Raw genomic sequence first — 15,305 nt, forward strand, 5'->3', positions numbered from 1 at the left:
AAGGGTTCACGAGCAGTTGGACTGGTGTACCAAAAAATATATCTAGTGTGTGGGTTGTGTGTGTGTGTGTGTGTGTGTGTGTGTGTGTGTGTGTGTGTGTGTGTGTGTGTGTGTGCTTGCGCGCGTGCGCGCGGTTATGCTTGTGTGTTGTATCAAATTGACGGCATGGCAGTGACGTCATCAGTAACCAACATTGCAATGAACTCTTATTTTGAAGAGATTAGGAAGAAAGCTGCGCAAACACACGTGCATTTATTGAACTTTATTGACTTTTATTTTCCGATGTGACGTGAGATTGTCGGGTTGTGAATCAACAATTCAGGAAGCCACATGATGTACGCCACCTGTTGGCTTGGAGGGGAACCAATCAATATACCAGGAATCATGTCGCAACCCGTGTTCTTCGTCTTCTTCTTCTTCTTCTTCTTCGTCGTCTTCGTAAAGTCACGTGACATATATCTCGTTGGTCGCCCAAAAACAAACCTGTTCAAAGAAAAACACAAAAGGGAGCTTTAAATGCACGAAATAAGATGTAAACATGTAGCCTTTTTTATTTTTTTAAGTTTGGGGCTGTTAATGTGAGGCCGGTAACACGTTTTTGAGCATGCCAACTTTAGTATCCAGTTTTGATTGACAGGGGTCTTACTTGTGAATCAGTCATCCAAGTTCTTCTTGGTGCCCCCATCTCTGGTTTTGGCCCTCAGCTTGTTGACTTGGGTCTCTGCCACGTCGGCTCTCTCCTGCGCTTCTTCCAGCTCGTGTTGCAGCTTGCGTACTTTGGCCATGTTGCCGTTGGCCGCCTCCTCCGCCTCCTCTGCGGCGCGTTTGTAGGATTTGACTTTCACCTGCAGCTTGTCCACCAAGTCCTGGAGTCGAGCCATGTTCTTGCGGTCTTCCTCGGTCTGGTAGGTGAGTTCTTTAATGCGGCGTTCGTACTTGCGGACACCTTTGACGGACTCACTTCCTCTACGCTGCTCCGCCTCCAGCTCGTTCTCCAGGTCTTTGATGCGAACTTCCAGTTTCTGCAGTTGTTTTTTGCCACCTTTCATGGCGATCTGCTCGGCCTCGTCCAGGCGGTGCTGGAGGTCTTTGATGGTCTGTTCCATGTTCTTCTTCATGCGCTCCAGATGCGCGGTGGTGTCCTGCTCCTTCTTCAGCTCTTCAGCCATCATGGCCGCATCAGTGATGGCCTTCTTTGCCTTTTCCTCGGCGTTGCGATTCTCCTGGACCACCTCCTCCATTTCATTTTGCAGGTGGAGGAGGTCCGCCTCGTGCTTCTTCTTCTGGTTGATCAGGCTGGTGTTCTGAGAGTGCAGGAGCTGCATGCGCTCCGTGGAGTCGGTCAGTTCCTGCTCGGCCAGCTTGCGGCTTCTGTCTGTTTGCTCCAGTGCGGCCCTGACCTCTTCCAGCTCAGCCTGGATCAAATTGTTTCGACGTTCTAGGACGGCGATGTTCTCCCGCAGGTCATCGTTCCCGCGCTGCACGTCATCCAGTGTCAACTGGGTGTCCTTCAGGAAAACCTGGAGGCTTTTGAGTTGTTTCTGGGCGTCGACCGCTTGCCGGTTTGCTTGGCTGAGCTGGATCTCCATCTCGTTGAGGTCACCCTCCATCTTCTTTCTCACTCTCAGCGCTTCATTGCGGCTCCTGGTCTCGGACTCCAGAGAGGACTGGAGCGAGTCCACCACACGTTGGTAGTTCCTCTTGGCCTGCTCCATTTCCTCGTCCTTCTCCGCCATTTTCCGCTCCATGTCAGCCTTTGCTTGGTTGAACTCCAGTTGGGCTCGTAGGATTTTGCTCTCTTCGTGCTCCAGCGAGCCTTCGGCTTCCTCTAGAGCTGCCTGTAACTCTGCCTTTTCTTGCTCTAGCTGTTTCCTCATCTTCTCAAGTTCACAAGCACTTCTGCCACCCTCCCCGAGCTGGTCATTCAGGTCCGAGATCTCCTCTTGCAGGTTCTTGTTCTCTCTCCTCATGGTTTCCAGGTGATCCAGGCACTCCTCGTAGGCATTTTTCAGTTTAAAGAGTTCGGTGCTGAGAGTTCGGGCCTCCTTCTGGGAGGCTTCCAGCTCACATTGGGACTCCTCGAACTTTTGCTTCCACTCTGCCAGGACTTTGTCAAAAGCGCGTTGTTTTTTATCCAGTCCTGCGGAAGCTGCATTGGACCTCTCCAGGTCCAGCATCAGGTCCTCAATCTCATTTTGGAGCCGGTGCTTGGTCTTCTCGAGCGATGAACATTTGGCATTGGCCGCTTCAATGGCCTCCTCGGCCTCCTGCAGTCTCTGAACCAGCTTCTTTTTAGCTTCCTCCAGCTCCTCGGTTTTCTGGATGGCGTCGGTTTCGTACTTGTTCCTCCACGCTGAGACTTCGTTGTTGGATTTGGACAGGGCCCTCTGCAGCTCAGCCTTGGCTTCCTGTTCCTCTTCAAACTGTTCTCGCAGCAGGTCACAGTCGTGGCGGGCCGACTGCACAGCGTGTGCTAGTGCGTTCTTCGCCTTGACTTCCTCTTCCAGTTGTCTGCGAAGGTCTTCGACCTGCTGGTTGTATGAATTCTTCCCTCTGGTGAGCTGTGAGATCAAGCAATCCTTCTCCTCCAGCTGCCGTCCAAACTCGCCATTCTCAGCGAGCAGCTTGGCCCTCTGGGTGGTCAAGTCATTGACGGATCGTTGAGCCTCCTCGTATTTGCTCTTGTACTCTGTCGTGGTGTCCTCCATTGTTCGGCACATCTTTTCAACATTGGACTTGTTCCTGGCCATGCTCTCCATGCTGGAAGCGAAGTCGTCCAGCTCGAGCTTCAGCTCACTTTTTTCCTTCTCCAGTTTCTGCTTGACCCGCTGGAGGTTGTCAATTTGCTCGCCCAGTTCGGCCACGCTATCGGCATGCTTTTTCCTGAGCGCGGCAGCGGTAGCCTCGTGTTGGAGGGTGGACTCCTCCAGCTCTCGGCGCAGCTTCTGGAATTCGGCGTCTCTTCTCTTGTTTAGCTCCACCTGTGCCGACGAGGCTCCGCCCGCCTCCTCCAGACGCTCACTGATGTCCTCCAGCTCACGGGAAAGGTCGGAGCGCTGCTTCTCCACTTTGGCCCGTGCCGCACGCTCGGCGTCCAGCTCCTCCTCCAACTCCTCGATCCTGGCCTGGTTTTCCTTCAGCTTCTTCTGGAGCTGTCCCGAAGCGACCTGCTCGTCCTCCAGTCTCGAAGTGATCTGGGCTGCCTCAAAGTCTTTTTTCTTGAGTTTCTCCTCCAGTTGCTGCTTGTCGTTTTCCAAATCCATCAAGTTTTCTTGGGCTAGCTTCACGTCCCCCTCGAGCTTCCTCTTGGAGCGCTCCAGCTCCATCCGGATCTTCTTCTCCTGTTCCAAGGAGCCCTCCAGGTCATCCACCTGCTGCTCCAGCTTCGCTCTGGATTTAGTCAGGGTGTTGGCTTTGTCCTCCTCGCTCTGAAGATCATCCAATACCTGCTGGTGAGCCTCCTGCAGCGCTTTCTTCTCTTTGGTCAGCTTCAGGATGCTCTCGTCCTGGGACGCCATCTCCTCACTCAGGTTCCTCACCTTATTCTCTGTGGCATGTTTCTCTTTCTCAACCTTGGCCAGAGTCAGCTCAAGGTTATCGATATCTTTTTTTAACTCGGAGCACTCATCTTCCAACTTCCGTTTCTTGGCTGTGAGGTCCGCATTCAGTTCTTCTTCGTCCTCGAGTCTCTCATTTGCCTCCTTGAGCTTTGCCTCCAGTTGTATCTTACTCTTGATGAGCTGCTCGCATCGTTCTTCGGCATCCGTGAGCGTGTCTTGCTCTGACTGAATTTGCAGAGTCAAATCATTCTTCTCCTGGAGGAGAGTCACTATCTTCTCCTCCAGTTCCTTCCGACGCATTTCTGATTTCTCAAGGGCTTCTTTCAGCTTGTTGAACTCGTCCTTCATGTTGGCCATCTCCTTCTCGGATTCCGCACTCTTCAGCAGGGGTTTGATCTTAAAGAAGAGTTTCATCCACGGCCAGTTCTTTACGCTGAGAAAAGAACGGAGGTTCCACTGGATGACCATGAGGGCATCTCTGCGCTCGACTAGCTTAGCAAACTGGGCCCTCATGAGTAGAGCACGAGCGTTGGCCTGGATTCTGGTGATGATTCGCGAGAGCTGTTCATCTCGCATCTCCTCCAGGGTGCCGAGTAGGCCGGCTTTAAAAAAGACTTTGGTGTGGCCAAACTTGTACTGCGTGTGGTCGATCTCCAGCGACGAGAGCAGCTTCTCAGCACTCTTCTTGCAGTCCATAAACTGACCCTCGGGGATGGCGGAAGCATTGAGAATGCGGTACCTCTGTTTGAAGTCTCCGTAAAGGACGCGGTTTGGAAAGCCCTTCCTGCAAATTCGAATGCCTTCCAGAACACCGTTGCAACGGAGCTGGTGCATGACCAGACAGTTGTCCATGACGCCGGGAGTCTTCCGCTCATTTGGAATCAGGCAGCGTACAAAGTGGGGATGGGTGGTCTTCAGGTTGGTCATCAGCTTATTGAGGTTCTCTCTGTGAAGGGCCGACACCGTCTGGAAGGACGAGCCCTTCTTCTTAGCTCCTTTGCCGCCTTTGTCGCCACCGTCGGCACCCGAGTAACTGGAAAATAACAGACTAAGAAGCTTCAGTGAGGACTTCTGGTAGAGACCGACGACGGTTTCGTTGAGGGGATCTTTGTTTTTCACGAGCCAATTTGTAATGTTGTAGTCCACGGTGCCGGCATAATGGACAAGGGCGAAATGGGCCTCTGCTTTTCCCTTGGCAGCCCGGGGCTTCTCAAACATTTTGTTCTTGCCGAGGTGATTGTCATAGAGCTTGGCCTTGAAGGTCTGGTCGCTGGCTTTGGGGAACATGCATTCTTCCTCGAGAATGGACATGATCCCCAGCGGCTTCTCGATGAGATCGATACAAGCCTGCAGGTCCATGCCAAAGTCGATGAACTCCCAGTCGATTCCCTCCTTCTTGTACTCTTCTTGCTCCAGGACAAACATGTGGTGGTTGAAAAACTGTTGCAGTTTCTCGTTGGTGAAGTTGATGCACAATTGCTCAAAGGTATTGAAGTCAAAGATCTCAAAGCCAGCAATGTCCAGCACGCCTATGAAGTACTGCCGATGCTGCTTGGTGTCCAGGGACTGGTTGATCCTGACCACCATCCAGTTGAACATCTTCTCATACACAGACTTGGCCAAGGCGCCGATGGCGTAGTAGACCTGGTCCACGCTCTGGCCTTTGGTCACAAACTCATTCCCTACCTTGACTCTGGGGTGACACAACCCTTTGATGAGGTCGGCGGAGTTGAGACCCATCAGGTAAGCGGACTTGTCCGCCGCCTCGGTCCCGTCGGGCTCAGCTTGCTCCTCCCGCTGCTTCTGCTTGAACTTCAGGTTCCCGTAGTGCATGATGGCGCCCGTCAGCTTGTAGACGCCCATCTTCTCCTCGGCGGTGAAGCCCAACACGTCGAAAGCGCTGTCTGTGGCCATCAGCTCCTCCGAGTCGTTGATGGAGGCCACCGTGACTTCTCCCTGGGAGATGTAAGAGTAGTCGTATGGGTTGTTGGTGATCAGCAGCATGTCAAGCAGGTCTGGCTTCTGATTGGACAGAATCTGGTAGAAGATGTGGTAATTCCTTTCAGCTTTGAGCTGAAAGGTAACGCGGGACTTCTCCAGGAGGTACGTCTCAATGTCCGCGGACGACAGCTTCCCGCTGTTTCCAAAGTGGATCCTGATGAACTTCCCAAAGCGAGACGAGTTGTCGTTCCTCAGGGTTTTGGCGTTGCCGAAGGCTTCCAGAGCTGGATTAGCCTGGATGATCTGATCCTCCAGCGTCCCCTTACTGGGGTCCTTTTTGCCCCCCCCGCCAACCGCAGCGATGCTGGCAAAGTACTGGATAACCCTCTTGGTGTTGACGGTCTTGCCGGCTCCGGATTCTCCGGTGATGAGGACCGACTGGTTTTCCCTATCCGTCAGCATGTACTGGTAAGCGTTGTCGGAAATTGAGAAGATATGAGGAGGAGCTTCGGTCCTCTTCTTTCCTCTGTAGGCCGCCACCACCTCTGCATCGTAGACGGGAAGCCACTTGTATGGGTTGACCGTGACGCAGAAGAGGCCGGAGTAGGTGTAGATCATCCAGGCGGCGTAGCGCTCCTTCAGGTTGAACAGCACCGCTGGCTCGTGGAGGAACGTGAACATCGCCATGTCTTCGATCTTGTCAAATTTGGGAGGATTCTGCGGGTGTACATCGGCCTCCTTCACGCTCACCGTGGTCCCGTCCTCCTTCTTCACCTTGACCATGCCACCCTCTTTGCTCTGGATTTGTCCCTTCATGTACTCTACCTTGTCGTCCACCACAAAACATTCCGTCTTGATGTCAAACGGTCTGGTCTGAGCTTCCAGACGCTCTTTCTCCGACTTCCTGAGGTACGGAGCCGCCTTGCCGAACTCGCCCATCGCTACGTCGGACATTGTGAATACGAAGATCGTGAAGCTGAACTGTGTCGCCGGGAGAAGTGGAGCCGCTTTTAAAGGCGCCCGTGACACCAAACTAGGAGATGAGGCAGGAAAACAGAGAAAAGATGGATGCTAAATGTGTCTGAGGAGATGCGGCAAGGTCACACCGGTGACCTTGGACTGTCAGGAGGCCATATTAGGAAGAGCACAAACGCTGCTTATCAAAGTCACCTTTCAGTCCTCACGCGGCTTCTTTTAGAACATGCGGGGCTCAGGGCACCTCCCCAGCCCATCACACATACACAGTCTTGTTCTGGTTGTCACAAAAGAAGGAACCAAAAAATAACTAAAGTGTTTTTGTCTCAATTTCCAAGACTAGTTTTTGTGTCTGTGTGCGTGTGCGTGTGCGAGTGCGTGTGCGTGTGCGTGCGTGTGTGTGTGTGCGTGTGTGCGTGTGTGTGCCTGTGCGTGCGTGTGTAAGTGTGTGTTAAACTGAGATGTCTATGTGTTATCGGTGTTCCTCTGTGTCTGCTTTTATCTTAGAGACACTTTAAAAGTGCTTGTGCGGGTGTACTCTCTGTCGTGACAATGGAAAGACGACTCGTTTGTTTTATTTTTTTATTGACTTTGTCCCTCCCACACACTATTATTATATGAAGTGACCAACTGTGACCAGTCAAATGTGTTGTGACCATAGTCTGTCTTGTACCAAAAGGATTCCTCATTTCATGTGTCCATAAAAATTCCACAGTATTCAAATAGAATTTATCTCACACACACGCACACGCACACGCACACACCTTGAATTGGACATGATTTCAATCATCAAAACACCTCCAGCGGAATCCACAAGAAGTACAATTGTAAAGTAGGTTATTCAGGTGTGTGCTCATAAATGAAATAGCTTTTTTTTTCTTCGCTGCGAGGAGCGGCCAAGGTGACTCGTGCGCTTCCAACAAAGGCCTCACGAGGGCAGTACAGGGAATTGTATGCGATGGAACCACGCGAGCTAGAAAGCCAAGAAGAAGACGAAGACGGAAAAAGAACGACGGGCGGAAGTCGTTTGCGTCCTTGTGAGAGAAAGACAAGCCAACAAGATGAATCGCGGAATTTTTGTAAGTCCTTCTCGTCCCTCACTGCTCGTTGGCCTCTTCGAGCGTTTGCTTGTTTTGCTGTGCAGAGAGCAAGTTGGCACGACGCCTCCATTGGGCTCCGTTTGGCCTCAAAGTGTCGGCTAGGGGTCAAAGGCAGCTAATGTCGTCGCGCTGACACGCGTGAAACTTTTAATTTCAGTCGTCAAGCTTTTGCAACGTCAAACGCTAGGAAAGAATACGAAATAAACTCTTTATAATAAATAAGATTTTCGCTTTTAATGGATGTAATTTAATTTGTTCCCAGATCAACCTTTTCCCCTTCGCATATATAGAAAACAAAGCAAATAACCTGGCTTGGAACAAGTTCAGCTTTGTTCCCCTCAATCTCCGTAGGAATAATTAGTGCTTCCGCTTTGGAAAATCTAATCAATACATGTATGCCAACACAGCGATACTAGATACATTTGCAATATTCAAGCACGAAACATTATAAAAGGAATCGATAAACTGCAAGTGGCTGTTCCGTCCGAACATTATTCGATTGACATGAGAGAAAACAAGTTCGGAATTTTTGAAACTGGTCAAAAAGCACCAAAGTCTGTCCAATACTGGGCAGTAGAAACGCATTGCTGTTGGCCGTGTGAAAGCCACTAGATGGCAGCACTGCCAAAGGTCTGGCGCTCCAGACGAAAGGCGACTCGAGCAAGCGTGTTCTTGTGCAAGCCAATCCAGGAGTTCTATCGTGAGTCTTGCCGAGGATGCTCCCGAGTACAAGCCGTCCACCGTGCGCCGAGTTCCAACCTTCTCCTCGGTTGACGTTGTCAATGTGTCCAGACCTGACCGCGTGCCGTCCTGTCGTACCCAGGCGCTCCAGCAGGTGGCGCGGCGGACGTTTTGCGGCTCCGCTCGGAGACCGGTGGAGAACCAAGTCCCCAAGAACCAGAAGCTCTTCCAGGTACCTGGTGTGCCTCGCACCCGCACTTTTCAGCCTCACGTTAAGCCACCGCTTCTCATTTTCTTGCAAACGCGCTGGCCTTAATTGTAACAAGATGTACACAAGTAGCGGCTGGCTGAAAGCAGACGGCGTCATGCTTCATAGGATTCCATTCAATGAATGTGGAACATACTTGAGGTTAGCATGTTGGCGTCGCTCCCTCGGCCACCGTACCGCTTGCTCACGTGGCCACTTTGGAAAAATCATCACCCGACTGTAAATTTTCTGCTCGTTCGGTCTCCCTCGCTTGCTCAGTTTTTACCCGTAAGAGGCACAGCGTGCTTGCTTCGAGCTTTTTGTCATTCCCGGGTGAAGGTAACTGGAAAACTGACTTGGAAAACCAAAGAGAATTCCATCTGTTCGACCAAATAATAGTGGCGTGCTGAGCAGCTCAGAGAGAGACTGAGACGTTACTGAATCCCACTGGACCTCAAGGCAGGACATGCCCCGCTGCAATATGGTTGGCTCAAGTCGGATTGGAGGGAGGTTGCCCGGATCAGATGAATATATCGATTGTATTGATTGATTTAAATGGAGGAGATGACGTGGGATGGAAGTGCCTCAGGCTCATCGTCTCACGTTTGATTGCGACTTGAAAGCTGGAAGCCGACGACTTTCCACCCGCTCGCAGTTCCGCCGGCCACAAAACGAAAGTTGACGACGGCGAGGGACACTCCGCTCGCCAAACCGCAGCCGTCAATCAACATGACGAGCGTCCCCGTGATGGATGGAAAAACAAGAAAGCAAACATCTGACGCTTGTCTTTTTTCCCTCGCGTGAAATTCCTCGGCGACCGCTTTACCTTCCATCGTTCCCACTGCTGTCAATGAATAATCGCTCGTCCCTTATTTATGGCTCGGCCTAGACGATCGTGCTAACGGCACGACGTGTTGGTGTGGGAAGCAAACTTGCATTTAAAAAAAAAAAATGAATTTTTTTTTTTTGAACAGGGCTGTGAAGACTTTTTAAAAAAAAATCCACTCTAATTACAAATCACCCAAATGAGTGTCTTACTGACTGTACATAATATAAAAAATTCTGTGCTTTATGAAAATGGCTGATTTTTTTCAAACTTCTCACGGCAAAAAAGTGGCCTCGCGATACACGCTTGAGCACGTCAACGTTCCAGCTTATAGAATCTATTTTGGAAGCTTTTATTTGACTGGATGTTGACATTCAGCTTGTTTCACCCGTTTTGTGGCGGTTGTCAGGAGGACAACGGCATCCCGGTGCATCTGAAAGGCGGCACGACCGACGCTCTGCTCTACCGAGCCACCATGACGCTCACCGTGCTGGGTGAGTGAGTGAGCCATCGCCATCCGCAAAACACCACTTCCGCTCTTTGGCACCTGACCTTGCGAACCCATTTCCACTTTCAAGTTGAGGGAAGAAAAAAAAAAGACATCTGCACTTTGGACTCCGTGACTTTGTCAAAATAGATCGCTTGCATTTTTTTTTTCCAACTTTGTCAGATGTGTGTTGTGTTGGCATTCACAGGTGCGGCCTATGTGGTGTACGAGCTGCTAAAGGCGGCCAGCCCCCAGAAGAAAGCGTGACTCCGCCTCCACGTCGTGTTGAGTGTAATGATGAAGATGACAATGGTCGTGTTCCTGTCGTGTTCATGGGATCAGTATTTATTTCCCCGCGAGATCAATTAAACTTGTCATGACCAAGCTGCCGTCCCTTGTCCTCTTGGAACCCACACGTGGCCTCAAAGTCGCATGAAGTACAATTTCAAGCCTTCCCTCTTGCCCGTCGTCGCTCGCAAGTAAAGCAACGCCATTGTATAACGTGACTTGGAGGAAAGGAAAAGAAGAATCGCACAATAGCCAAAAGGAAGTCAATGTTGAATGCTGATACAGCCAAATGCTCTTGAAGAGGAACAGGCGCGTGTATGCTAACATATTTGACTCCCCTTCGATAGGCCAACGCAGTTTCTAGAGAGCCATCTGCTGCCTGTTTTTGAGCTCTCCCTACCCCAACGCACTCGATTCAATTGATCATGATCGTTTCAGGCTTCTACTGAGCTTGCTGATGAGCTGATTGATTGAATCGGGTGAGTTGCAGTCGGGAGGGGGCCAAAACAGGCAGGAGATGGCTCTCGAGCAACCGGAGTGAGTTCCCTACCCGTGGCCTCACGGGTATTAGCACGAGGCGGCGGCGCACGTGGATTTTTGGAGGCCAATGCTGCCCTGTGTTTGACAGGAGAGAATTCTGTTCACTGAGTCATCCAAATAATTCATTTAAAAAAATAGTGACTAATTGGAAGTTATTCAAAAGGTCAGAGCAAAATTCTAGCCTCAAGTATTTGATAAAAAACGTTTATTTTTTTAAACCGACAAGTTTCCCAAATAAAGTTTGATTTGCAGGCGCTCAGTGATTTTTTTTTTTCCCTAATTGTGAAAAGTTGAGCAAGTCAAGCGATAACGCGTGCGGCGCTTTTGGGCGATGGCCGCCAGAGGGCGCCCGAGCGCAGGCTAAGAGAAGCTTCTGGTCCTTTCGTCGAACCTGCGTCCGTCCGCCACGTGAAGACGAGAGCGACTTTGACTTCGAGAGGTGATCGCCGACTGAACCTTTTCGCAACGTGCGTTTGCGAGGAGAGAAAGTCATTCGCTTGTGCTGCGTCAACACAAAAAGCAATGAGCGCATGTGAGAAGTCTCAAAGTTTCCTAGAGTGCCTTTGGTGTTTGTGGTCCGCGGGGTGGGCACCCCCACCGGCCCCGCTCCCCCTCCCCCTTTTAAATGGGGCGCGGAGGGGAGGCTCAGCCCACTTGGAGGAAAAATCGACGACGCCCGCCGAGCTGCGGCCACAAGCTCGCAACACCTCCGAGAAGCGCACGAGCTCTTCCTCCTCCTCCTCCTCCTCCTCCTCCTCCATCATCGTCCTCTTGTTCCTCTTCTCGGTGGCGGAACACTTGCTGACCAAGCTTCAGGTTGGTCACACTCCTAATTTATCGATTGGTGACGTTGGTATTGTCGTCTGCGTGTGATGACGTCTACTAATTGCCCGTCCGCGGCGTGCTCTTCTCTTCTTCGTCGTTTTCATTTCTTCCTTGTTGCCCGTCGTAGTTGGCGCAGGGCAACGTTGCGCGAACTCTCGTCGTAAAGTTGCCCTCATCATTTCGTTCCTTTGTCTTGGCGCGCGCAGGTACCACAGAATCTGTCCGCTCCTGATTTTTGACCTTCTCCTTCCTCCGGCTGTTCTCCTTGCGCCTAGCAGCTCCTCGCGCTCCTTTGAGTCTTCGAGCTCCTCTGGTTTGTCCTTCATCCGCGCGCTCCTGTTTTCCCATCTCAGCTCCCTCCTTCTGGTTGCCATCTCTCCTTCCCTACATCTCCTCCTCCTCCTTGTCCTCCTCTGGCTTCCTTCTTCCGTGCAGGCGCAATTACCACTTTGACTTCTTCCCCTCCACTTTCTCCTTCCTACTTCTTCCCCCCTTGCCAGTAGCTTCTCATATTTCCCCTTCCTCATCCTCCTCACGTTTTGATCTTGCTCCTCAAGTTAGTCCTTCGGCCAGCCTGCCCTGTTTCCTCCTCATTTCTCACAATTTCTCCTCCACCTCTGGTTAGTGCCGTCCTGCAATTACCAGCCACCTTCTGAACCCATTCCTCCTCCTTCCACTCCTCTTCCTCCTCTTGTGTCCTCCTTCCTTGCTTCCCTTTTCTCAAGACTGCCTCCTGTTTTCTCCTCCTTCGCCCTTTTCTTCTCGGTCCTTGTGATCCCCTTCCTCCTGTTACCTCAGCAGCTCTTCGTCAAGTTTCCTGTCCCTCCTGGTGCTCCTCTTTCCCCTTCTCTCCCATTGCCCAGCCTTCCTCAAGCAGCCTCCTCTTTTTGCGCCGTTGCGGCGGCATCTCCTGCGTTCTCACATGTCGCCCTCCTCCTCACATGTCGTCGTCGTCATCACGGCGCTGTCGGCGGCGCAGTTGGCAGACGTCGTCCGCGCTGTGGTGAGCCACAGGAAGCCAAAATGAAGAGTGGGCTGACTCTGGTCGCCGCGGCGCTTCTGGCGCTGGCGCTCTCCTCTTCAGCCCAGGCCCAAGGTACGACCTCCACCTCCTCCCCCATTCCCTTCTCTTCCTCCCTTGACCTTTCACCTCTGCCTTTCCTGGCGTGCATCTCGTTGTAGTTGTGGAAAGCGGTTATTCTTGTGTGTGTGTGCGTGTTTGAAAGTTTTGAACTGATGTCTTCTCATTGTTTGCTGATATTAAAAGAAAAAAAAAAACTTGCTGTCCATATTCCAAATGTCATTGTGGAATTGCCTCCTAAGAATGTTCACGTGATGCTCTTTTTCTCTTTGTATTTGATGCTGCTTGGAGGTTTGAATCCCTTTATTCATCTCAACCAATCAGTAACGCACATTAAGTAAGCAAATCTGAAATGTTGAGCATGTTTTTTTATCCTGACGTGTTGTTATTGTACAAGTCAAATGAAAGTAAGTGTGTGTGTGTGTGTGTGTGTGTGTGTGTGTGTGTGTGTGGTATTGTAACCTACACGGATAAGATCAAGAGAGAAACTGTCGGCGTGCTCCTACTTCACCCACTCTGGATGAGTGGCGAAAAAAAAAAACAACCCAGCAGTCAAATAATACACAAACAATTCAGTCCGATGCATATTTCTACAAACTAAAGAATTGATTTGTGTCTCTTAATAGTGAACAAAAAGTTCCTTTTTCAAATCGAAGCCTCGGTCAAATGGTTGATGGCATTAAACGGTTAAAAAAAAAACTGACACCAACCGTTTGGTAGAGGCTCATGTTAAAAAAAAAAACAACGTTGATATTTTAACTTAGGAAAGGAAATATAAATGCAAACTTTTGCACTATTAAAAAAAACCGCAATATGTTGTCTGTCTTCAAGGCTGCTTTTCAGAGGCGTAAAATGAAAACGCTCAAGTCATCTGACCCTCTTGCAGTGTGCAATTTCTAGCGTGGCCGCCAGGAGGCGGCCTTGCTATAAAGTCTCCATGTGGTCTGTGCGAAAAGAAAGCGAAGAAAAAAAAAGAAAAGGGTGGCGGGGGTGGGGGGGAGAGGGAAAGCGGCCATTAGGCCAGCGGCCAACTTTCCTGCCGGGTGATTTCTCCTCATGGAACGTGGAGACTAAATATGACTTCAACTCATCTTTTTCCACAAGTTGAACACCAAAGGGGAGGGGGGGGGTGCAATCAGTCTGCTTATTTTCTCCCAAATGACACAAATTGAGCACGCTCAAAGAAAAAAAAAGTCCGACAAAGAAAAAGCATCTGTTATGTCTGACCTCCTGTCACTTTTGCTAAGATACTGCCTCCATACGGTCTTAACCATCCTGCAGTCCTTCTTCAAATTTTTACACCCAAAACACTTTGCTCTCCAAACGTGACCTTAATCAACCAATAAATGTATGCACATTCCGTAGCACAGTGGGCCTACGTGTTCAACCACAAGCGGGGGAGGTGGTATGGCACAGAAAAGTACATCACAACACAAATGGAAAGCAAACCATCTTTCAAGATGAGCTGTAAATGTAAAAAGTGAAATAACACTGAGTTGGACTTCACAGATGTACTGTGCTAGATTGAAAAAAATAAAATAAAAAGACGTCGAACATTTAATTGAGGCATGCCTTTGCTTACCAGTAGAGGGAGCCAGCATACCACTAATGGTACTTTTACCAGCAAAATAAAAAAATCATAGCGTGAGGAAAACGTTTGAAGATTGGAAAAAAAAAATCCTAATTGTTAAATCAGCATGAGCGTTTGTGAAGGCCTGAGGCAGATTACATTGACATTGACCACACAAAGAGGCTGAAATGTGGACTGGACAAACACATCAAACGGACTCAAGCCAAGTTGACAGAAACGCAAAAACTTGCTAGAAAATGAACCGATGGAATCTGGCTTGTAAAATGCCGGCGAGTGCCTGTGCCGGTGCGACTGACGTCCACCGGCCCGAATGCATCGTGCGGGCTGCCAAGTCAAACGGAGGAAGCGGAGCCATTTAATGAGACAATAGAGGGCCTTTTGACAGCGGTGTGGACAAGCCACCAGCGTCTCCTGGACACGTTTGCGCTTTTTTTCTGGGAAGCAGAAGCAACGTCTCGCTGGTCAGGTTGGTGCTTCCTCCGCATTGTCCCGTGCCGTCGTGTCACCTTCCCGGTCAAGTCCGCACCTCCTGCCGGACTTCACGACAATATTTTGCTGGGATATTCTTCATCTGCTGCTGCGGTTGGCACCGGACAACAAAAGAAAGAAAGCAAGCGAGCGTTTGCCGTTTCTTTGTTGTCTTTTTCCGCAGATCACGACCTGTTGACCTTGTTGTAGTTGCAAGTTGCATTCTCCGTCAAGAAGTTTCTTCTAGAATAGTTTATTTGGCCGTTGACTCGCACAAAGCTAAGACGTGACTTATTTGTTCATTGGTGTGCTAACATGTTGCTAATGCTAAATGTGAACTTGTCAGAAGTCTGGAACGTTCTGTTTGCGTCCGGTTCATTAGTCGCTAATTAGTTCGCTAGCGAGCTAACATTCTAGAGTCGTAGTTGTGTGTCTTTGTTTCAGTAGACTTTTAAAAAAGTCTTTAAAAAGAAAAAAGCGAAGTAGCCAGCCAGTCTTGTGTGTGTTTTCCACGCCAACCCGAAGAATATCCCCTGAAAATATTCCACAAAGAACACAGGGTCTTTGTGTACATGAGCCTTTTTGTCCCCAAGTTGTAGCCTGCAACTTGTCATGTACACTTGTCATGTTGTCATCATGTACATTTGTGCTGTGTGTTTGTTTGCTCACCCCGACCCCCCCCACCCCCGACCAAA

The 15,305-nt window shown here is 50.1% G+C and overlaps 2 protein-coding genes and 1 pseudogene across 2 annotated transcripts in view; 2 read left to right on the forward strand and 1 right to left on the reverse strand.

The window, feature by feature from the left end:
- Positions 1–116: 116 nt before the first annotated feature.
- On the reverse strand, positions 117–6,633 carry LOC109531718 (myosin-6 pseudogene; annotated as a pseudogene).
- Positions 6,634–7,425: 792 nt separating this feature from the next.
- Positions 7,426–10,202, forward strand: LOC109531728 (cytochrome c oxidase subunit 7A2, mitochondrial-like). The gene is made up of 4 exons (XM_019896182.1): positions 7,426–7,555; positions 8,400–8,489; positions 9,740–9,824; positions 10,026–10,202. Exons 1-4 carry the CDS (start codon positions 7,538–7,540, stop codon positions 10,082–10,084), a joined length of 252 nt encoding a protein of 83 aa, XP_019751741.1. The 5' UTR covers positions 7,426–7,537; the 3' UTR covers positions 10,085–10,202.
- Positions 10,203–11,265: 1,063 nt separating this feature from the next.
- Positions 11,266–15,305, forward strand: part of LOC109531715 (collagen alpha-1(XII) chain-like) — a gene marked incomplete at its 3' end in the record, with an annotated part of 57,342 nt that continues 53,302 nt past the window's right edge. The window contains 2 exon segments of the mRNA XM_019896165.1: positions 11,266–11,461; positions 12,450–12,566. Of these exon segments, the coding sequence (XP_019751724.1) occupies positions 12,494–12,566 (73 nt within the window).

This window comes from Hippocampus comes, unplaced genomic scaffold, assembly GCF_001891065.2.
Source record: "Hippocampus comes isolate QL1 unplaced genomic scaffold, H_comes_QL1_v1.1 scaffold170, whole genome shotgun sequence".
NCBI classification, from domain to species: domain Eukaryota; kingdom Metazoa; phylum Chordata; class Actinopteri; order Syngnathiformes; family Syngnathidae; genus Hippocampus; species Hippocampus comes.